Source organism: Tympanuchus pallidicinctus, unplaced genomic scaffold (assembly GCF_026119805.1).
Source record: "Tympanuchus pallidicinctus isolate F22 unplaced genomic scaffold, pur_lepc_1.0 scaffold5, whole genome shotgun sequence".
NCBI lineage: Eukaryota > Metazoa > Chordata > Aves > Galliformes > Phasianidae > Tympanuchus > Tympanuchus pallidicinctus.
The window spans coordinates 36,884,392-36,909,623 of record NW_026294769.1 but is presented as its reverse complement, the minus strand read 5'-3'; the positions used below and the strand labels follow the sequence as shown (position 1 = coordinate 36,909,623).

General features: G+C 33.9%; 1 protein-coding gene across 9 annotated transcripts in view; it reads right to left on the bottom strand.

The window, feature by feature from the left end:
- SNTG1 (syntrophin gamma 1) overlaps nt 1-25,232 on the bottom strand; it is a 325,426-nt gene that overhangs the window by 67,103 nt on the left and 233,091 nt on the right. For all 9 annotated transcript variants that reach the window (XM_052704127.1, XM_052704124.1, XM_052704125.1 and 6 more), the window contains one exon: nt 22,020-22,149. In XM_052704127.1, coding sequence (XP_052560087.1) covers nt 22,020-22,149 — 130 coding nt within the window. The remainder of the gene's footprint in view (nt 1-22,019; nt 22,150-25,232) is intronic.

The following is a 25,232-nucleotide window of genomic DNA, read 5'->3' as shown; positions in this document are numbered from 1 at the left end:
TTCCAATCAACAGAAGTCATGTAGCTTTGTAGGTTTCCTCCGTCATCACAAATTTTCCATTAAAAAATTACCCTCTATTATTTTAATTTATGCTGGACATATATATAGATTTCCCCAAACAATTTAATCTTTGGAGCCTTCTTTAATTTTTTTGCATTTCATAACTGCTGATTTGCATTCATTAATGGCTAATTAAATGCAATAACTTTCTCATGCATTAATGCAACAAGAAAGTGCATGCCAGTAGGATGTTAAGTGGTTGCAAACAGGCAGCAAGATCATTACAAATTGGAGCAAGTTGGAAAAAAAGCATTAATCCATTCTGTGATGATCCTGTATTAATGGAAGAGGACAAAAGAGTAAATGGGCAATTAAGAGACAGTAAGCATGATTCAGGAAGCCCCATATGAGCAGACTGGCAAAAGTCCTGAAGTAGCAGTTGGCTACAAAGATTATAACTGAATTCTTGCTATCATTATACACGATACTTGATGGATTTTTATTCTGGGTCAGTATTAGTATGTAAATAACCCTGGATTAACTTTCCATATGGAAACTGTAAGTTTCCTTTGAATTCTATATATAAGAGGAAGAAAATACCTCAGATGGTGCTGAGGTCTCATCTGGAAAGTAGCTCTGTAGTTGTATGAGTTTGTTTGTTAAATTCTTGTACTGACTATCCTTGCATTAGCCACTGGGATAAAATAAACTAAAAACTTGCACATTTCATGAGCTGCTGACACATGCAGATCTTTGCTAAATATTGCTACACACACAGGATGATTAGTATGACGTGGGGATGCCCCCCTCAAAAAAAAAAAAAAAAAAACAACACAAAAACAACCCCAAAACAAAAACATAAAAACATACAGACCAGTTGATTATCATTCCTAATAGAGGTCTTACACTGATGCATAGTTAGGCAGTATACTTACATATTAAAAAACTAGAATATGTTAAGCATATAATCAATTTATGGTGTATAAGAACACTATCAAAGGAAAAATGGCCATCTGAACTATGATTCCAAATATGCATATTACCACATCTGTTTAACGTGCTTCCACATCAAGACAGGTTCAGTGATGCACTGAACTCTACCAGCACAGCATGCTGTTAAAGCAACATTGCTAACAATCAAAAGACAATGCTGGAAAAAGGCTATAATGGTTTCAAGAGAAAGCAAAAAACGTCTCCCTACTGAAGATTTATTAGAAGCATTTTGAACAATATAAAAACAAAAAAATTATTAAAACAAATGACCCAGAAGGAGATACAGAAAACATTACTTTGATAATGAAATACAACTGGATAACTGTCACTTATCTCATAATACTGACTGCTCATTGCAGTACAATTACTGAATTATCAACTATGTGAAAAGTAAAAAAAAAAAATAAATTAAAAATGGAGTAAAATAACTACTCACAAAATAGTTAAATATATTTCTGTTGGGCATCTCCAAATTATACTTTACTTACATTTACATTGACAGAGACCACAAAATAACATTTAAACTTCAGAATATGGTAGGAGTAACAGGTCATAATGACTGGTTCAGTAGATGACAAAATGTAAAGGAAGCTGTTACATCCTGAACTCTTTATGACCTCAAAATGCCAACACCTTGGAGCTTCAATATACATACACGTGTCAAAAGAACCAGGTTAAGGCAATGAAAAGAATTAGTTCTTGAAATAAGAGCACAGTGAAGCAAACATTGGATCATTCTTCTTCACAAAATCAAGACAGTACAGGTGCCTATACAAAAAGACATGAAAAATACTTGAATATGCATACTGTTGAAGAAAATATTATTTAGTAAGTGTGCTAGATATGATTAAGATATGTCACTGATTCAGTCAGAAAGGATTCTGGACTTGGAGTAATTTTTTTCAAAAAGAATATATGGTTTTCATGAGTAAATGTAGTAAACCAGATCACTGTATATTTAATACATAAAATTATTTGTGCTTGTTGTGAAACTGGGATGATAAACAACAAGCAATATACATATAGGAAGTAACAAGGATCATTTTTTGTCATTTGTATTTATGTTATAAATTCAGTAATTCATGTCAGCTAATAATGGAGTGAAGTCATGAAAGACAAAATCAAATATAAAAAGGAATGCGTAGGGCATATAGTGTAACAGATCTTGAGGTGAAGAAATTCGCATTTAACAGTGATGGGTTTAGACAGCTGATTATCAGAACTGCATCTCTTGGCCCCTCTGTCCACCAGCTGTTACTTCAGTTATTATTGGGATTGTTCACCCTGGAGAAGACAAGGCTTCACGGAGACCTTATTACAGCTTTTCACTATTTAATAGGGGCCTATAAGAAAGATGAAAAGAGAGTTTTTACAGGGCATGTAATGATGGCAGAAGGGATAGAGGTTTAAACAAAAGAGTAGATTTAGACTGGTTATAAGGAAGAAATTCGTGATGAGGGACTAGAACGTGTTTTCCAGAGAAGCTGTGAATGCCCCATCCTTGGAGATGTTCAAGGCTGGACTGGATGGAGATTTGAGCAACCTGATCTAATGGGAGGTATCTTTGCCCATGGTAGGGGTTTACAACTGGATAAAGATCCCTTCCAACATAAACCATTCTGTGAAACTGCTTCTATAACCAACAGCGTATTATTCACCCAGCAGAAACCAGACTGTTATACTGTCAGGAAATAATCTTACATATATCTTCTGATATAAAACACCAGATTTCACACTTTCTGATTTTTTGTGGAAGTTAAATAAAATGTATAACTCCCATTTCAATCTTACTTTTCACTTACAATTTTATTACGAAGTAACAGTTAGATATAACAATAAATAAGATATGGTATTTACTTCCAGTTTTCACAGAATTCCAAACAAATGAGGATAAACATAAATAATTTATCTTATCCTAATATTTCTGAATGCGGTTACAAGCACTGATAATGAATAAGTTAATGCTGCTGGTGATACAAAATAATAGAAACATGACTGAACTCAATAGATCAAACTGTTGAGCAGTTTATAAAGCCCTGTAATGATGGTACTCTCAATGCCTTATGAGTCAATCTATTATTAAATACTGCTCCACTGAGCGTGGAAAGTCTTTTTAATACCTAAACAGACTATTTCTGGTTGCACTGCATGAGAATCACATTCACTACCTCTCATGTAATCCATCACAGAAACAAAGAAACTGTGTTCTCTTTGTGTAGCTTTTTTTCCAGTTGAAACATTATTCATTTCTTCAGGCCAAACAGTTCCACCTCACCCCTTACTTGCAAGTTCATGCTACCGTCCTCTTTGGTTGCCATGATACATTTTTTCCTGCATGATCAGGAGAATTTGCTAGCACATTACAACAGCTACTGATCTCTGTCCACCAACCACCAAAAGTCTTAGTCACTTCTGATCTTCTTATAGTCACACTGAAATTAGGTCATGCATGTCATGAATGAGTTGCTTCAGTTAATATTCTTTTGGCTAGATGGCTTTATCGACATCTCTGAGATTTAAGCCCTTGGTAGACAAAAGGCTTCCTACAATGTTTGGTTCAGTCACTAGACAGAATTTTTCATCACCAATGATTAATACATCACTTCTTCGTGGGAAGGGAAATCGTTGATCTCACAATCTCTCCAGCCTGCCACATTTTCATTTAATTTTTTATTGTTTCTGTCATTAGGCTTGTATCTTTAGTTACTATGAGGCAGAAATGTATTAAATCACTGCCTAGAAGGAACAGTTTCCCCGTCAAGAAGACCTGCAAGTAGACATTTCAGTAGAATGTATGCTCCAGTTGAGACATCTTGCTCTCCTCAGACTTCTTTGTAATGAGAAATGCAAACCATAACTTCTAGAAACCCACTTTAAACATTTGGACCAGGACAACTGTAGCTTTAGTTCCTATGTCCAGTTTCTACATCCACTACTAGTAGATGGTACAAGGAAAAATACTGGATAACTGGATTTATCTTCTAACAGTTTGCTCTGTATACAGCATACTGAATCTCATTAATTTCCTCCTGCCCTTTTCCCCCCGAAGTCCTTATTCGTATCTTTTGAGTTGCTCATTTATTTAGTCATATGGCTGCATGCCTTTAAATTCCTCCTGACAAGTAATATGACTTGATTAAAAGTGAATGAGGGGCAGTTTGTTGAATTCTGCAGCTAAATCTGGTTTGTTCTCACTCTTGAGACTGAGATCTATCAGCAGGCTTCTGACCTTGACCCTAAAGAGTTTAGAGTTTGCCAAGATTTGCTTTATTTCTCACTTTTGCAGAGATAACATTCACAGTTCCCAATCTGTCTTTTTATACAACAAAGTAGACAGTAGAACAGCAGAAGAAATGGGGAATTTTATACGACTATATATAACATGATAAAATTAACCCTCCTGACAGAACCTAATGTCCTACAGAAATGTAAATTGTGATTTTTAAAATAGTGTTAATACTTATATCATAGCATATAGTTCCAAATGTACTCCTGTAGGCTAACTTAAATCTCTCAGCTGCCAATGAACAAATACAATTACCAGAAGTAAGGAAGCTGAAGAAGTTTTCTGTAGTCCTTATAGTTACTATATCTTCCATCACCCCATTACCATCCCAAGGTTCAGATTACTGTAGTTTGACTGGATTAAGAAATATATTCGTATACATAAGAAGATCTTTATTGGACTTTTTTGTCTAAAGGAATTACACACTTATATTCTCTTGGAACTTTCAGGAAGAAAAACAATATTTCAGAAACAATTTGGCTGACAGCACCAGCTAATAATCTGTTTGCAAGTCAGCTAAAGTCAGATTATTTGCCATTATGCTATTTAAATAATTTGTTTGACATAATACGAAAGAGTTGTTGAGACATTAGGTTCAAGTGATAATGAACTAGATATTAATATAAATTCTAAGTTTGATAGGAAATAAAAAATGAAATGTTTTACTATGTGACTGTAAGATAGCTATAAAAGCCTTGTATTTACAGTGCTTCATTTGTTCTGAAAACTCACAATTCATCTCAAATAATCACTTGAAATTTCACTTGAAACTGCATAAATACTTATTTTTATTTTAAAAACATTTTGTAAAATGCTTCTAGTTATTCACTCCTTTATCATAGGGTCATAAAATGGTCTGGGTTAAAAAGGACTACAGTGATCATCTTCTAGCTCCAACCCCCCTACTATGTGCAGGGTCACCAGAGCAGGCTGCCCAGAGCCACATCCAGCCTGGCCTTGAATGCCTCCAGGGATGGGGCATCCACAACCTCCTTGGGCAACCTGTTCCAGTGTGTCACCACCCTCTGAGTGAAAAACTTCCTCCTAATATCTAACCTAAACCTCCCCTGTCTTAGTTTAAAACCATTTCCCTTGTCCTATTACTATCAACCCATGTAAACAATCATTTTTACCCACAATGAAGACCCACTGTACTCCACATTTGCTTTATTCACTAAATCTATATTGTGTTAAACTATACTCTGAGCTGTTTTTCAACGAGAAACTTTTGCAATAAAATCACTGCATAGTTTTAATTTAATTTAATTGGCTTTTTTTAGGAAAGATCAGACCTCTTTCAAAAAGTTACAAAGCCATTTGCTTGAGAAATCCTGAATTCAGTTCACTTCTAAATTATGCAGTTGCTCCTACTAACCTCCAATTTCTCCCCATTAGAATTCAAGAATTCAAATGTTATCATAAAATATGATGCAATATTGGGACTCTGAAGCATTTTCTGGTGTTTCTGAAGAGTTATGTTCAAATACCGAGCAATATGGTCATTTTCAATCTGTCAGATTATAACTGAAACGCAGGCCAATGGGTAGAATTTGTCAAAGTACCAAAAAGGATGCAGTACTTGAAACATGGGGGAAACCCATATTTCTCACAATCACACAATTTGAGTTCAGACTATTATTTATTTATTTTTAAGAAACCTGTTAAAAACTTAACTACATTTGAAAACTATTTGAGTTTTGACAAAGTAATGTTAAATTATCATAGTAGAAATTGATGGTATATATTTTCTTTCTTGGATATGACCTTATAATCCTTAGATAGGAAGAATTTTGAATAATTAAAAGTCAAAAGAATTATCCTCGTCCTCTTGAGAATTATCAGCTTCTTGCAATTAAGAACAACTATGAGCACTTCAGAAGATAACACAATAAAATTTAAAGGTAAGTTTTACCTTAATGTTGATTTCAGGCTTACCTATGCAAATGCTATGAACGTTTATTGGATTACAATGCATTATATTAAGATGTGATCTTTTAAAATCACTTTTTATTTATTTATTTATTTATTTTTTCCCCAGCACAGAACAGAAAAGTGAAAAAAAGCAAGACAATTTTCTAATCCATTTAAAAATGACATATTTGTGCAGGAGTGAGAATTGTCACATGATCTATAAAGTTCAAGATACATTTTAAAAATCTTTCATTCAAAGTGCATCTGTCTCCACAGATTTCAGAACAGCATCTCGCTAATTACATTTCTGCTGTAAAAGAGATTGTGTAGTTGAAAGTATAGATTTTTTTTGCAATATCAATACTTCTTGTAGTCCAAATGAAAAGCTGATTTCATAAGTTAATAAATGTAAGCACCATTTCACCTTTTCAAGATATCGGTGGACCAACAATAAAATGTACTATTAAAGGAGGAATCATCCTTATGACACTGAAAACAAGTTACTGGAATAAATTAAATATTTTTTTTTAGAACACATTTTCTCTTGTTACTGTACTGAAGTTTTAGTCAACAACTATGGACATTAACTTTGCTGAGAGAAAAGAAAATGTGACACACAAGTTTACTACTGCGTTATATTTAAAATACAGGAAACAAATTATTCAGCAAAGGTATAATATAACAGTCCATGATGATAATGACAAAGCTACAAATTACAGTACATGAAATGCGTATGCCAAGCTGCAAGGAAAATGGCTAATATTCCATGAGTAAAATTGTGTGGTTACATTGTTATTTACTGCCATAGTAAATAGTGTGAGATGTGGCTGCAGAAATTTCACATTATTATAACAACACGTAATATATACCACAATGGCACATTATTTGGAAAGTTTAGAGCAAACAAAGTGAATATCTAACTAATATCATTCATCCCTATTCATAAAGAATAAGCTGATCGCGAGAGCAAAATCATAAAACCCAGAATGAAAAAAATAATCCCAGAGCTGAATGAAGGCAAAAATTCATGTATAAAATACAGAATTACTCTTTTATTATGACTGCTAAATATACTTAGGAGTCACTATGTGGGTATTAATACTCACAATACAAATTGCAAAAGATTTTCTCTCAAGCTATACACAACTGAAAACATATTAATGAAGTCAGCACTACATAAAGACAGCCTTTATCCCAGAATCTGTCTTCATTTTGTGTTCTAAGACATACAGGATCTACTGTATCTACTTTGATATTTATTTGATCTAGAAAATTTCTGTACTCAGAAATTGATTTTGAATATAATTTCAATCCTTTGCAGCTTTAGTCTAATGTAAACAGGATAAAAAGATTTTAATTCCTAAAATATGTTCATATTTGTTCTAGCTTGAATCATAAAGAATATGTTTACCTAGAATTCTTCTCATTAACATATAATTTCTTCCCTGTTTGATCTCTAACCCATCCCAATTTTATCCTAGACTGTCATACTTATGAATGGTCACAGTCATCTGATTACAACAATTTACACATACAATGTAATATGTACTATGTACAAAATGGACGATTTACATCTTGAGTAACTTCTGATACAAAAGAGCATTAAATACTTTGACTGTCTTTACATTATCTAGCAATAATCTTATTTTCAGTATGTTGTGAACCAGCCCTTTCCTTGTCCTCTCTTTTAATGCTAGTGTATGCCAAAACTATTTCTTTTCTCACTTGCTGCTTTCCTTTAGAGGAAATCTCATGTAGTGCTACCACCTCTTTGATTATTATTAACTTATTTATTAATTATTAACTTAACTTATATTAACTTATTTATATAATTAGCTTATTAACCAGTTAATTCTCTACTCTTTCTTTTTTGTGTATTAGGTTAATGAAGATATTCATCATTTAGCCAAGACATGAATTCTTGCATTTTCTCCCAGTAGACTAGTGAGGTATGGATTCCACTTACAAAAAATAAGACTATTTAGTGATTTCGGATAATACAAATATTCACATGTGAAAATGTAAAAAACCCAAATCTTTATCAGTGATAACACTCCATTGGTAGCAGCAAACAAGACAACAGGGATAGCTGACAGAAAGAACTCTTCAACTGCAGACAGACCGATGGAAGAGTTTTGTATTGAAAATAATTCCACTATTACTATCAACTTTTCTTGTCTTTTAGTGACTAGAGAAGAAGACACAAAAATTTCAAGCTGAAAGCTTTTTGTTTCAGAGCTAATGGTTTGTCATCTATTCAAATAAAGAATTAAAAAACACACCTTGGATTTGCAATTGTTCTAAACAGATAAAAATGACATTGCCATTTGAGATAAAAAGATCAGTAATGCTGCAAGTCAATTCTTTTCTAATATTTGCTGATGACTTGGCCATGAATTAGTCTGCCTTTTAAATCATTCCAGTATAAAGAAGGAATGGTATTATAACCAAGAGTGAGTGGGAAGTTTCTCTGAGATTCATTTTAGGGTTGAAAGAAGTTTTAAGAATAATGTGGAAACTGTGATTTGTTCTATGAATTTACAAAGGTAATGAGAAATGAGTTTTGCATCAAAAGACTAAAGAGAGGTCTGTCGGCTATAATTGCTTCAAGCTAGGTTTGACCTACAACCTAACCAGCTAAGTGAATAGCAACTTAATTTACTGGTAGAACCATCTGCAAGCCCTAGGGAGTTCTATTTGCTGAGTCCACGGACTATTCCCTTTTTATGTAAATTGCATACTATAATTTTCTGACTTTTGCTCATTACGTTTTTTCAATGAAAATGCTATTTATGGTTACTGTTTGGCAAAGGAATGTACTAATCTCCCTCATGCTGCAGCAAGAGTAGCTATTTTAATTAGGTTGCAGGTATATTTCACAAATATTTTATTGCTTTCAGTGAGATTGATGGAGATGACAACAAAGTTATACTATCTCTTTAGGCACATAACTTAAAAAATAATCAGTTTGAAACAGCTTCTAAAAAGCAACTTTCAGAATTTTGAAATAGTATTTTAAAATTTATAGATTATACTTATACAGTGATATTAAGATCCGTTTATGTTAATCTAACGCTAAAACAAAACAATTCTGATATGAAGCATGCACGCAGACTACAATTTACCACTTATTTAAAGGGGAGCTGAAAGAGAAAGTTTAGCTCCACAACTCCACATGGAACGTGCTAGCCTAAGGACATATTTTTTCCTCTGAAACAACCTACATATGATGGCAAAATTAAAATTCCTTCAAAATATTCCTATTGCTACGAGACCAACATTTAAAAAGAATGCATATGTTTTTAAAATATATTTTCATGAGTAGGGTTCAGCATTGCAAAGAACAAAACAAATAATAAACAAAATACATTCACACCTTTTGATGACTGTGTCGTATACAAGTGTGTAGAACTGAATGACAAATCTCACTGCTAAAAGTTCAAATATCTATGTAGGCATTGCTCAGTTTTATGAAATCTATTATTATCCTAATTTCTTTGAAGATTTATTTCTTATTTGCATTTGCATTTCTCCTCATAATAAGAAACTTCAAGAGTACCTCTGCAGACATCTGAAGTATCTCAGAAAAACTCATGAGGAGAAAAACCTTTGTGGCATTTCAGAATACTCAGCACAGATTACTAATAAAATTAGTACAGTAAAAAAAAGTAAAGAGTAAAACAGGTAGACACCTGTCAGCAGACATTTTCCAATAAAATCAACTTACTAAAAGTTGGGAGGATTAAACTTTTCATTAATTCTTCATTCTAAAGAGAATATGGATTATTCTGCCATTTTGAGTCCTTGATGTTTTAATCATCTATTCCACATGCCAGGATCTTCCATTTACCTTTCCCGGAGTGCAGTACTGCCACAGACTCACTTGATAGAAATTCTTAAGCCTGAGGCAGTCTAGCCAGTGGGCAGGGAGGCAAGCAGCACTACCCTTGTCAGGCTCCAGCATTTCAATATTTCTGAATTATGCCATCTTGGTTTTCAGATATGGCTGACCTTTGGGTAGTGGTGATTCTTTACTGAAAATTTGAAAAAACAAAAACAAACAAACAAACAACAAAAAAAACCATCCATGTATCTATTTCTGTCTACTTATATCTACCTATCTACGTACCCACCTATACTCTAAAAAATGTTTACTGTTTATGAGTAACTGAGCAAGCAGGAATTCATTCATATCCTCATGGTCCCTTACAGATAGCTTATATAAATTAATAAGAGTTTATATGTTGGGTATCATCTGGAGAACAGACATTGTCCAACATAAAACCAGCTGAGCCCCAGAGCTACACTGTGCAGCCAAAGTTGTGATATCTTAACAAATGTGTGATCACAGTCATACTCCTTTCTCTAAATCTCTTCCCAATCCCACATCTACCTGTTCCTTTTTTTTTTTTAATTTCTTTGATTTATGATTATTTTACCTATGAGAACATCTTAACTAAGACATTATGACCCTTCCCTTCCCTTCCCTTCCCTTCCCTTCCCTTCCCTTCCCTTCCCTTCCCTTCCCTTCCCTTCCCTTCCCTTCCCTTCCCTTCCCTTCCCTTCCCTTCCCTTCCCTTCCCTTCCCTTCCCTTCCCTTCCCTTCCCTTCCCTTCCCTTCCCTTCCCTTCCCTTCCCTTCCCTTCCCTTTTTTTTTTATGAACAGAACAAGATTAACATTAGTGAAATGAATATGTACCACATATGAGAAAATAAGTATTTTCTTCTTTTCGAGTAGAATTACTAAATCATTAAAATAGATATTAGGAGTTCTGCACAGCAGCTGTAAATTGCTATATAATTAAGCACACATATCTAAAAATTCCCAGTGAAACTTGTATTTTCCCCAGTCTCTGCACCTGTACAGGGGTGGGGCAAGCAGCAACCGCAATGAATAGAAAGTAAATCAGGAAAAACAAAATTAATATTTTCAGTTATGCTCTATTCAGCAATGACTGAGTCTTGCTTATAAGGAAAGGCAAACTTTTGCAAAAATCTGGCTTTCCCAAAGCAGTGTGCAGTTCTGCAGTAATAAGTATGCTATAAATTAGGAAGCCTTGGTACTCCAAAATAGTGGGGTACATCTCCCATGCATGTCAGGGAAGCATTTTTAACTTGATCTCAGAAAGAGATCAAAACTTTTCTTATTCTTAAAACTTTTGTGAATTGCAATGAAAAGCCTAAGACAGAGAAGTACTGAAAAAAGTATGGCAGGCTTACATGACATTCACAAACTTAGAAAATCCTCAGTTGCTCAACTGAAGGCATCTATCTGAAGCCTGACTTTTCTGCTTTTTCTTTCATAGCAAACATGACTGAAGAAGTTTGCACTTACTTCTCTCGTCCTGCCTGTATGCCATTTTGAGACTTTGCACTATTAATGATATTTGCAAAATGAGTTTGGCTAAAAAAATCTGCAAAAGCAAAAGCATTGCTATAATACAGGGAATCACGTCTGATCATTTTGGTCATGATAAGCAATATTAGAGTACCCATCAATGACAGTAGACATTTCATTCTTAGGTTGAAGGCTTAGATTAGCACATGTGCTGTACTTAAGCAATACTCCTACTCAAGAGAGCCTGACTGAGAACCTTGTTCCAGAAAGACAACCTTGATTTTTGCTAAATGGCATAGGTACAAATTTTACATGTGGCTCAATGGATAGCCAAGAGAACATTGTATAGAAAGGGGACTGGAGCCTTAGCCATTCACTGTATCTAGAAGTACTTTGGCCAAGGGTGAGACAGCATCAGCATTGCAGGCCAAGTAACTCAGAAAGCTCCTTTCTCTCAGGTAAGGGTGATTCTTCCAACCTGTAGGCTATTACGTTAAAGTATCCTCTTACCACTTCCTATTAGAAGTGGAAGAGGTAGCTACTTAATTTAAGGAGATTGAATTATCCTCTGGAGACATCTGTATTCTTTATATAGTTAATGGGAAAGAAGTAAGTGCCTAAGTCAAGAGGACTGGTTCACTTTCTTTACATCTTCATGACTTTTTTTTCTACCTATAGACTATGTAGCCAGTTCAGGTAGAGAGGATCTTGCCTTTACAGGAAAAAAGGCATAGTGTTTCTGAGACCATTTAATTTATCTGAATTATATGGAATTCCTATATTTTTATCTGATTAGTAAAAAATGAGATTACTTTGTAGGATTTCCAACAGCAGAAAAGACGACCTGATAAAATTCCATTAAGTATCCTGAATTATGTGAGATCTTCCAGCATGATGACATGCTCTTGGAAGTATTTCATCTATTTTATTACCTTGCAAAATTACCTCAAGATGTAAACACAATTAAAACAGTATTTTCTGCTAGACAGAAGCAACAGATTCTGCTGTGGAGAAAACTGTCATAAGTTTGCATGATAATTTACCTTACAAAAAAATCATTTTCTGTACAAACTGGAAGCATATAAAATGTGCAACTAAATCACCTCTACATAGTTTAGTTGAATATACTCAAACCTATCTCTAAACAGTTTGACCTAAAAATAATTGTTCTATCACGTTGCTTGACTGGCCACTCTATTGTTGACAAAATGGGCTACAAAAATACTTTTTACTGATTCTTTATGTGGTTTCAATGCATCATGCTGGATGAGTAGTAAATTATCTATTAGCAATTAGAAAAACATTTTCTCTTTTGGCATTTGAAAATAGCCTTATGATAAAAAATGCAATATATCTTGTTAAAGAATTAAACTGTACATGTGCTTTGACTTCATATCATCTCCTTGTTAATACAGCTAAAACCAAGTGCAGGGTTTCTAATGGGCATCAAGCGCTTCCTCAGATGTATTTTATGTTATATTTCATGAAAGTGAACTGTAAGAGGGGACAGATGAAATGTTTAAGGCATTGTTTAACTACCCAGTTGTCATATTTCCAGAAGTATTTTATTATTTCCTCATTCTCTATATCTAAACAATAGGGACTAGTTTTCCTATCTAAAACTGGAGATCCCGTATGTACACTTCTGTCATGAAGCACTCTCTTGACAGACTACCCAGGCATAAGTTATAATTTTCTCATTAAAAAAGCAAAACTGGGGAATAAAGAACTGATTACCTGCATTGAATATAAAAATGCATAGTCATTTTTATATTAATCAAATATAGGGGGGACATTATTCTATGTAGCAGAGTATAACAGGTTTTGATTTCATTAAGAAATAAAGCATTAAAATATGTTTTGTAGATTTGTTACCTTTTTCTTTTTTAATATTTTAAAATCTTAAGCTCCATGTACATATTTTACTGTGATGGTGGTGAGACACTGGAACAGGTTGCCCAGGGAGGCTGTGAATGCCCCCTCCCTGGAAGCATTCAAGGCCAGGCTGTATGGGGCTTTGAGCAACTTGGTCTAGAGGGAGGTGTCCCTGCCTATAGCTGGGTAGTTGCAGCTAGAGGATCTTAAAGGTATCTTTCAACCCAAACCATTCTCTGATTCTAGGATTTCTGTATATACGAACATATATATATATGTAACACATATGTAACATTAAAGCAGTTTACTTCTTTATTTCCCTCTCTCCCAAGATGAAATAACTGATTATAATTCAGGTTTCTATGAAGAGTGCTGCATCTCTGGGATCCCTGTTTTACTTCTTAGTATAGTCCAAAGTTATAGTGATTGGTAAAATGAAGAAAACACAATTCTAAAACTTTAAAATGTTTTTTAAAAATTGAAACAATTAAAAAAAAAACAAACAAAACAACAACAACAGAAAAGTTGCATATGATCATTACCAAAAGAGTTTTAAAAGGTAGAAATCCCACAAGGAAATGAATAATTCACTTTCCAATGTGGTAAGTTGGAGTGCCACGCATTGCACAGTAAGAAGAAATCAAGATACTACATCCTAAATTTTTCATGCCTAATTTCATGATCTCAGTGACATTCTCTCAAATAAGTAATTATCTCATTTTCTGAAATAAACAAATGTTCAAAACAAAACCTTACAATTGGATCATTGTCTACACAAGCCATCAGCATGCCTATAGTTTCAGACTTTGCTCACAGACAACTGCCACAACTGCTACATAGAGTATTATTAGGAGATACAAAACTTGAAACAGACTTTCGTAACTCATTATGTTGATGTATAAGTCACAAGTGCAATCTCAGGCACATTTCTTATGCAGGACTTTCTGCTTATACGTCATCTCTAGTTTTGCTTATTTTCCCATCAGCTAGACTTTTTTCCCCCAATCTCTTGAAGCTATAATGACTAAATCCCTGTTTCTTACCACACTCCCCTGTGTCCTGAGTCCTTCTCTTCCTCAGGCAAATATAAGCTATGTGCTACCAGAGCGTGCTGGATGTCTATGGCACTTTATGAAGCAAGACAACCAAATGGAGAAAATATTTTCAACACACTAATCTACTAATAACGTATATACCCTAAGGTGTGCTATGGCTCTTTGAATGCATTCAGTTTCCTTTAATTCTTCTTCTTCTTTTTTTTTTTTTTTTCCTTTGTTAATTTGTTGTGGAAGAAAGGCAAAGCTGTAGATGTAACCATCTTTTAAAACTATCTAATGATATTTTAATAAACATTACCTAATGATAAGAGGAAACAGGTGTGAAAACAAGCTAATCGCTTTAAAATAATGATATTTATGTTTTAGATAGCAAAAAGAATAGATACAAAGAGGATTGTATACTATTCTATACTATTGCTTAACCTCCCAGTTCCCAGTTGCAGTTTTATCAACAGCAGTTTGTGATTCAGTAGCCTCTTCCAACGCACTCTCACTTACAATAAACCAATTGTGGAATATTGAACAGTATAAAATAGATGGAGGTCTCCAGCTGTTACTGAAAGGGCAGCTTAGCATTTTGGCAGGAAAGGGCAACTTTTAGCGAGTACTTTCTTTTTCCACATGCTGCCTCTCTGTAAAAACCCAAGTGGCTTACCTGCATTCCCAGTCAGACTAGTCCTACTTCTTTTATTCTTGTCATCCTTTCTTTGTCCCTTTAAACCAACGAAGAAAATTTCAGTTTTTCTTAATTACAGGTTCCTTTCTATACTTTACCACGGTTGGATGTCAAAACAACTCTCTAAACTGCCTTGTAACCAGAGCACAGACTTTATATATTATAGAGTGCCAACTTAAGCTTTCAATAATAATGATGCTAAAGAAAAGAGGGAGATAACTTCAGAGTTTCAAATAAATTCTACATAAAGAGCCAATCATATATTCTGATGTTTTGTTTTTATCTAAGTACCAATGCAAGACTATCATTTTTAGTTTGAATTCATATGAAACTGAACGAATTGGAGAAAATGTATGGATTCTTTGCTATGTGACAACATTATGAAGATAAAGCTGAGAAAATATTCTCTCTGCAACAGTATTGTGTGGCTTTTTTTTTTTTTAAGGTTTACATGTAAGAAGTAAGTTATAGTTCAGTTCACAGATTATTTGATTTTTTGTTTGTTTGTTTTAAAGGATATTACTCTTAAATCAGAGATATATAGATGGCAATTTGTGACAGAGATGGTTACATTTTTATTGACTGCTTCAAGACTTGTGATAATGTGTTCAGTAAAACCAGAATTATATTATTAAAAAGGTTTGCATACTTGGAAGAAATTTAGTATAAAAAGGCAATTTCATTTCAAAGCTATCATGACTAATTACAGTTTACAATGTATATTTCAAGCAAAAACTCCATATCTGAATGATGAGTGATATCACCATAATCAGAATGTGTCATAATAAATGTTCCAGTCATGAAGGCAGAAGTTCTGTGTTACAGGTTTCCCAGATAAGGTGACTATTCTGGAAAATGCTAAAACTTGCACAAGTTATAAAAACAGATTTAACTACCATTCTTTCTTTGCATTTTTCTCTTGACTTATGATATTCTAGACAATAACCTTCAAATTCAAGTTATGTTATTAAGATATAGATGAAATACACAGGAGCAACAGCAAGAAGGTTTGGAAAAACCTGTCCTTCTTTGCAGCTAAGTCAGTACACCCAAGAGGATATACCCCATAAACAAGAAACAGTTACTCAAATAAGACATGCAGCAAACTCCACAATTTTTTTGTGAATACAAGGCCATATGTAATACTTCATAAAAATGACATAGAAACTTATATGTTTCTAGATATCGAAGTGGAAACATTTATCTTTTAAAGAGTAGAAAAAATAGGAAACAGTTTATGTAAATTTGATCTGACTACATTTATTTACTTATACCAATGTGCCTCAAGAGACCTACATATGAAAACTACAGATATATGACAATGTTATGATACAAAAGCATCCAGTTCAGAGTTTTAAACATTCCTATGGAGACCTACATATCAACACTGGAGTAAAAAGCTCTGTGATTTCTTTTACAAAGTCTGGAATGGAATGCAAAACAATGAAACAAGGTTTCAGAAATCTATCTGAAAACATCTGAATCCATAATATTGCTTGGGAAACAGATCATTATACATTTTAACAGATACCATCCAATTTGTTTGTGCAATTCATTCAATTTCAGCAAAAAGCAAATATATTAAGACTCTTTTGAAGACTTCTTACACTTTTCAATTTATTTTTTCTTCATTGCAAAAGGCCTTAAACTCTAGAAGACAGTGTTTACCTTTTGCACTACTACAGAATATACCACTTGATGAGGTTTGCTACTAATACTCATCTTTCTTGATTTGCTCCTAAAATGCATAGCTTAGTAATTGGCAAAAAGCTCACTGTTACTGCAATACACACAGGACAGTTAAGAGATTAAAATTCCTGAAAACTCCAAAATGACTTACATCAAAGCATCCTGATGATCACCCATGGTATTTCAAACAAAAAAATTGAAATGTGAAATCTGTTCATTTCATATAATTGACACTGATTTATACACAAAAAATAGCATTCCACAGTATGCTCTTAACGATTCAACAAAAAAAAAAAAAAAAAAGACACACATAGTATCAACATCATTAACAATCTTACTAAACACTGAATGTAGTCCTATGATATTTAACTATTCCCACAAGCAGAACAGATCATATTAACCTAATTGTATTCTTTTTCCTGCTTTGCGTTTATTTTCTCCCCTCTAATAACCTATACAATCCTTCCTTCAGACCTTACAATCCAAACTTCAGAACTATATAGATGTTTAATACATTATTACTGTTCTCCTGTCTCTGGTGAAGATTAGGACAAATTAGTTTGTGATCTTAGCAGCAGTTTCTTTTTATTAGGCATTATGGTTTAAGCATATGATCGAATAGTTCAACTGAAATTTTGAAACTGTTCAAAATAGAGTCTTATGTTCAGGAAAGCATGGCATGCCCAGAATCAGATACTAATTTTGTAGACCTATTAATTCTACTGTTTTTGTGTTATCACCATATTTCAATCTGTAGCACATGTGTGCCTTATTAATTTCACAGACACATGGTATTTTGCAAGATTTACACAGAAAGTGATGGAATGTTGTCAAGTTATCGGGTAATAATTCTTGCAAGATCTTCTGGGCATTCCCAAGATAAATTTAAAACTCTTTTTTTTTTCACTTACTACTTGGCAACCTTTACTCAGCTACCTGTCATTTCTGTCTGCTGAAGTTCTTGTTGCTACTTCTCTGTCAAGTGTAAAAGTCAAGGTAAGAAATATAAATCTGCAATCAGAGCAGTGTCTTCCAAGGAAATGATGGCAAAAGAAAGCGGTAAAGAAATACCATAGCACTCACTATATAAAAATTTGAAAGCAATAGACAAGAGTGACATATATCGAGTTGGGAGGATGAATTCCCAAAGAATTAGCTAAGCTGTATCCTACAAGATGATAACTGAAAAATAAGTATATAATATTCTTTTGTTATCAAAACCCAAAACTTCTATTCATGTTTCCTTTGCATTTATTTATTTATTTATTTATTTATCTATTTATTTATTTATTTTTGGTTGCACTTGGAAAATACATTGGGGTACCCAGTGATTTTGAATTGAATTAGGCTTGAAAAATAACTTAGTTAAAACCTCATCCCTGCTAAAGTCATTACAAATACTGTCCCTGAGACCCCTGAAAACTGTATCACATAAACTAGGGATGCATTGGCATCAAGTGGATCTTTATATAGCATGTGATTTTAGAGTCTTTTCTTAGACTGTTCCAAGAGCAGAGTTCTTTAAAAGTTGTATGATCCATTGGATACTGTGTGAAACATGAGAAATCAGTATTAGTTATCAAAGAAATTAATACAGACTAAAAGTAGCTTATTGAAGGGCTAATAGTTCACAGCTGAATTGGCACAGCAGAACAGAAAAGCACAGATATAAAAGGTAGAAGTGGCAGTTTTTTTCCTTTCAAATCTTCTTTGGTCTGTCATCCATACTAGCAGCAAGTATGTCATGAATTCACAAGGGAAATAGAATCCCAAGTGTGTGTTCAATTTAACCTATTCAGGTTTCAGCACACAAACTTTAGTTTGACGATTGCTTCAACAAAACTCTGAGCTTAATATAACCCCTGAGTAGTTCTAAACTGATAAATTTTTCACAGAAAAGCAGCTTAAATGGCTCACACTGGAGAAGAATTCTACTTCCAAAATGAATAACCTTTATGGATTCATCACATCATCAATTATACTATGACAGTATGTCACTTTAAGCAGTGCATTTCTATAATATCCTGTGAAATGCATACCCATATACAAGTCAATTTGTGTTTTTTAATCTTAACGGGATGCATTCCATTTGTAATTGTTTTATTGTTCCTGGGGAACTAAAGAAATGCAAGTTGTCAGTATCATGTGATTCTGTGATTTCAGAAACACTGGAGGACAATGCTCCTAACCTACAAATAGAAGGAAAAATACTGCATGCTTGAAGTCTGTCTTTTGACAAAAAATGGAGAACTAATCAGGTCAACTACATCAGTCAGCATACCGATATTTTTATGAATAGTCATAATATAAATTTCTAAATCTTTGCATTAAAACTGCAAGTATCTTGCTGCATAGTAATACAAGTTTTATCTCGCACTGTACAAGGATGGACAGTCTTCAAATTACTGCAGGTAATATGTGTTGGCCCATAGACAAAATGTTCGACTCCATTACTTAGATTCAATTAGCAAAACTGTCTTTCAGAGGTGATGATCATCAAGACATTTTGGTTTTGCTTCCACACATGCCTTTTTGTTATCCTGTTGCTCTCTGGCTACACTGCTGATTCTTCAACTGAACTACACCACTGTTGTGTCAGATACGAACATTTTACATTGCAGTAGAAGAAATTCTGACTTTATCCGTACAAAAATGTAACTTAACCATAGACTCAAACAGAAGATTTTGGAGCCTGGGATTTACATTTCACAACTGCAAAGAAATACAGGGAAAGAAAGCTGGCTTTTTACCACACACATCTGTGGGGTTTGAACCATCAGACGGTTTTCAGACAGTTTGTGCGTAAAAAAGTAAAATAGTTCAGAATGCTAGTTGAAACTAGAATGTTTTCTGTCAAAATACCCAGACATTTCTTCACTAGATTTCTTCAGAGAAGCTCTCTTTTGCCCCATAAGGAGACCTGTGACAGAATTTACACATATCCTTAGATATCTGAGTTTGAACTCACCACCTCAGGGTCCATAACCAGTCAAAGGAAACAAAGACATGTCCTGAGGGGATTCATCTAATCAGAAAACAGATGTCAGAAGTAAAGCCGAGGGATAACTATTCAGATGTTCTGCTTTAAGACGTTTAGCACTGGGCAAGATAAATCCCACCCAAACCTACTGAGTCCAAACTTGACACAGTAGTAAAGGACATGCTTTCAGAAACAACATAGTTTTTATAATCTTACTAGTTTTTATCTTCTTTCTGTTTCATAAGTTAGAAAAAGCATGTATGGTTACATTTCAACAAACTATTATACAGTATTTAAGTGAAAAATTACTTTACATAACTCTTAGATAAAAATAAAACATTAACTGAAACTAAAAAGAAAAATAGTCGATATATTTTGTCTGAAAATTAAATAAAGTCCTGTACTCACATTGTTTTTTTGGTACAGCACACCAACGGGAAGGGAGAATGACTGTGAGTAAATGATTCCCACAGAGGAAGAATGCTAGCATCAGCAGTATGTGTAGGTCAATAATCTTTTTTTAAAAAAAAGACCTCTACTCATATTTAATCATTGTTCTGAATAACAGTTTGCTTTTTTTCTTTTTTCCTCTGACTGTCTAATATTGCTTATATTCACTTATCATACATGCTGTCATTTTTAAGAAATTTGACATTTTTAAGAAAAGTATATCGTGAAAAAGAGAGTCTCATTGGTTTTCATGAACTCACATGAGCAATAAACAATTGGGACAGTTGTAAAACACATCATTTACTATAGTCGTAAGCCCAAACTAAATCACAATTTCTCTACAGGATGTCTGTGGGATAAGGTAAATATAGATGTTTGCATAATAGTTATATAATCAGCTATTATATATATGTATCACTGTAACATCAGTTACAGTGTTTGTGTTTCTTTATGGAAACTAGTCTAGAACACACTGTACTCCTTTTTAAAACACTGAAAGTATTTTATGTAACAATAGTAACTAAGTAACCACGGGTACAGTCTCATAAGAGATACATAATGTGTTATCAGATAAATTTTAAAGTCTTCTATCTACTGTTGTAAGTAAACAAACATACTGCTTTAGATTGCAAGAATAATCAATAGTCTAACGATGGTGAGAAAAAAATTAACCAGCACACTCATTTGTCAGGATGCCTCATAGACAAGAAGTTCTATGCAGCAATAGCAATGTAAGGAGGAATAAATAGCCATAAAGTTGGCTTGCATTGCATGGAAGCTTGCAGATGGTGGATGAATTCATGTCTGTCACATTTTTATAATACAATGACTTTTACATATTGCTGCCAGATGGAGCATAGTTTTGCATCTTAAATATAAATCTGCAAGAAATACAACTTCCTTCAATATGTTCCCTGTATTTGAAAGAAAAGCAAATTTAGTTAGATTTGGGAGGCTGAAACAGATTTAAGGAAATCTGAAAGAATATAAGTTAAATTCTCAAGAGCTTCCTTGTTCTAAATTATTTCAAAATAATGGAGTTACCCATGTGTTCTGTATTTTTGTAGACAGAACAGAAAAGGAATCATATAGAATTCTAAGCTGTAAACTACATTATATTTATCAAATGCAAGTTATATTCTACGTAGATCAAAAAGCCCCCAACAAACTTAAGAGCTTTCAACTGAACTTAGGAGTAGTTTAGCAAAACCTACGCATAACAGTTATCCTTGTTGCAATAAAAAGTTACCTATCCCACAAGATCAGACCATAAAAGTACAGTGCATGAAGCATAAACACATTTAATCTTTCTCGATAGTGAGGACTTGTATTGCCCTTGCCTTAAAATGACACCTAAACAGACCTAATATCTAATTCAGATCCAATTACAAAAATTTCAATATAGATATACCTTTTCAATCCATCAGGAAAATGCAGAATTTCCTTTTGCTTTTATATGTTCTTATCCATCACACCTGGCTTTCTCTTGTGTCTAGTCTTTGTTTCTCATGGTAGCTGGTATTGCTAAATATGCAATGCTGATAGCGATGAAGTGAACTAGATGACTGTAGGGGGGAATATTTTCCCATTCAGTGATTTCTCACAAAGTCTGATTTGATGATAAACTTGAGCTGACTTCTCTCAGACAGCCTCGAGCATTGTTTATATGCAGATAATTCTGTGCTTGAACCCATTAGGCTTTTATGACAGTTATAATCAAACATGATTGGGAAACCTTCTGGCTTGCTTGGATCCATACTTACATTGTGCTTTGTGAGGTTGGAAATGTTACTTGCTATTGCTTGTAGCCAGTCAATACAGTCTTCAGCAGAGAGACATTGAATTATTCCACTGCAAACCCCATCCACAGCAATTACTTGGAACGCATTTTGCCTATAGACATGTCATAACAGATCAGGTCAGAAGAAAATTTCATCTGTTTTAGCATACCATCTTAACAATACTTGTAGAAATGCTTTTCTTTCAACTGCAATGAAGGTCAACCAGTGAACACTGATAAATTGCTGGTTTTCCTGTTTATAAATACCTGACATATTAAAACAATCAGCTACATGTTAAATGTCATATAAAAAGGTCAACTATTCCTATATTAAGTTTCCAAGAAGCTATAAGAAAATCCTATTGACTAGCTCTATGGAATCTTGTCCAATCCTGTGTGATTTCAGAAGCTAAACAAGTGGAATAGTTGATGCATATCAAAACATTAATAATTGAATATGAAGATCACAGAGAAGGAAAGTGTAGCAGACTGTAGGTAGCCTTTCATGAAATTCAGTGGAATATCGTACCTTTTTCTCAAAAAATTTTGTTTCATTCTCCAAATTCATTTTCAAAACACATTAAGGTTACTGCTAGCTAGTTAGCTGCTTTTGGTGATAGAATTTTCATTGTAAATGATCCTCTTCTTACCTGCCGATGGAATAGCTGGTGAATTCAAATTTATGAGGTAGCATTAATGATTTTTTCAGTTGCATTTCTGAATGCAGAATCATTAGGAAATCACACAGGAATGCCAAGAGACATCCACTGACAAAGGCAGTAGCCACTGGGGTGTCTTTACCTCAGCAACATTCTTGGAACTTACACAATGATTTACGATGCGTTATAGTTTGACTTTCCACAACTGAGTGCTAAACAACTACAGAACAAGAGGAAACTTTCAAATTATAAAGCTATAGGAGATCCAACTTCTGTAAAAGGCCTTTTTGGCCTTTAGGAAGGTTGACAAGTCTCTAGCTTCAGAACCTCAAAAGCTCATTACGAATCAGTTTCACAGAATAGGATATTATTAAGCATAAAGAGAACATAAAGTTCCACTGCTAGCATTCCCCTACAAATTCATACATTCATGGTTTAAAATTGTTTAGATTTTTTAGAAGGCTGAGGCAAAATGAGTGTTATCTTCAACATAAAACTGAGTGTCACTAATGACAGTTTCTGACATCTTAAGACTGATATTGATTCTGCAAAATTATATATAAGTTTTTTACTTCACAAAACTATCAACTAATTTTATAGAATGCAGAGCTAGCATCTACCTCAACCATAAATGTTCTTCTGTGTCTGTGTCAAGTACACGATTTTCTTTCACTTAGGACTAGTATAAAAATGAATTAGAGTCATGCCTTTTCCTTGAGCAATTCCATCATGAAGAATAAGTTCTGACTGGAAGATAAAGCTTATGTATCCTAACATGATCATGAAGACACCAATGGTTTATCTATATCTATCAGCTAACACATCAGCTCAGTTGTCATTTCACAGAGGTGGTCATCTGTCTATAAACTCCTACAGGCACAATCTAGAAGATATGTTATTAAAAACTAACTTCTTATTGATCATTTTTTAATACAACAAGAAGAAAAAATTAAGATCATATTCTTATTCAATTACACATCGCAGGTTCTAAAAATGATATAAGACAACTTTATATAGCATGTAACATTTTATGTTGTTTTCTTTATTATTATTAGCAATATTCTTTTCTTAACATTGTTATTTATATTCTTTTCATTTTCAGTCCCTTTAAAAATTTTTCTATCTTTCTTTGAAAACAAATTTTTGGAGGGAGTCATATTTTAAAATACAGAGATTTACAAACTATTTTAAAACATTCATAGACTAGCTTGTTACCAACAAAATATTGGCTCTGTGCTTTTTGAGGAAAAAACCCAACAACTGTTTCTCTCTATCAAACTTGATTTTTTTTTTTTTTTATAATTTTTAAGTAATGTTCCTCATGATATATAGCACAGGAAAATACAGGGAGATAATTAGTAATCACTCAAGGTGTGAGCATGACTTCAGGTATACATCTGTAAATTTATTTTGCAATTGAAATCTTAGGAATATTGCTGCCTACACATAATCTTTCTCTGTAATGTACAACTTCTATAATGAGCATATTAAGCTTGTGTTTTATTGCTACAGAAGACTGAATGTGAAAGTCTTAAATCTATGAATAGTCGAATATATCCTAATTTTCCCCATGAGTAGTTCTAGTATCTTATCTGGAGTGTACAGCAGAACAGATCTCAGATTTGACTTTTATAATTCTGGGTCCTTTACAACAGGTGTTGTTAATTATATATATTTCAACCACTGTAAAACATTGAGCTGAAGGTTTTCAGAGAATCATGTACAAGAAATCTTACATCTCTGGTATCCATATCCTGCTCATTTCATGAACCAATGTAGCTTTTGCATCACAAGTTAGCTCTCTGGGCCAGTAATTGTCAAGAGATCAAGAATCATGTAGACAAGTAAGCATGATTTTGCTGTCACTATTCAGAGACCATAAACTGTTTTTAGTTTAACAGTCATCTAGTGACTACTAAGCTGCTTTAATATCAGCTCTGTTGAATAGGAAACAAGACTGCAAACCTACACGGTAAACTTTAAAGAAACAACAGCCCTTTGAAATAATTGAGGCTGTGGGAGGCTTTTACATAACTGTCAAACATTTGGTAAGAACCAAAGAGAAGAAGGTTGTGATGAGAAACAACAAAATTGACCCCAAAGAAACTCAAAATTGATTTATGATCTTTCAGTTTTCATTGGGATCATAAACTCACACCTGGAGGGAAGTGGTAACTTCTTTCTTTACAAGGAGAGTGGTTAGGCCCTGGAACGGGCTGCCCAGGGAGGTTGTGGATGCCCCGTCCTTGGACGTGTTCAAGGCCAGGTTGGACGGGGTCCTGGGCAACCTGATCTGAATGTGTACGTTTGGTGGCCCTGATAGGCAGGGGGGTTGGAACTACATGATCCTTGAGGTCCCTTCCAACCCGGGTGATTCTCTGATTCTGTGATTCTGTGATTCTGTGTGTGGTAACACTAGACTGCAAGACCCCTTTCCAGGCAAAAGTGTGAGTATAACAACAAAGAATAGATAATTGAAACCTTCTGCAAAACACTTATAACAGAAATATTAATGAAGATCTTACATATTAATTAAG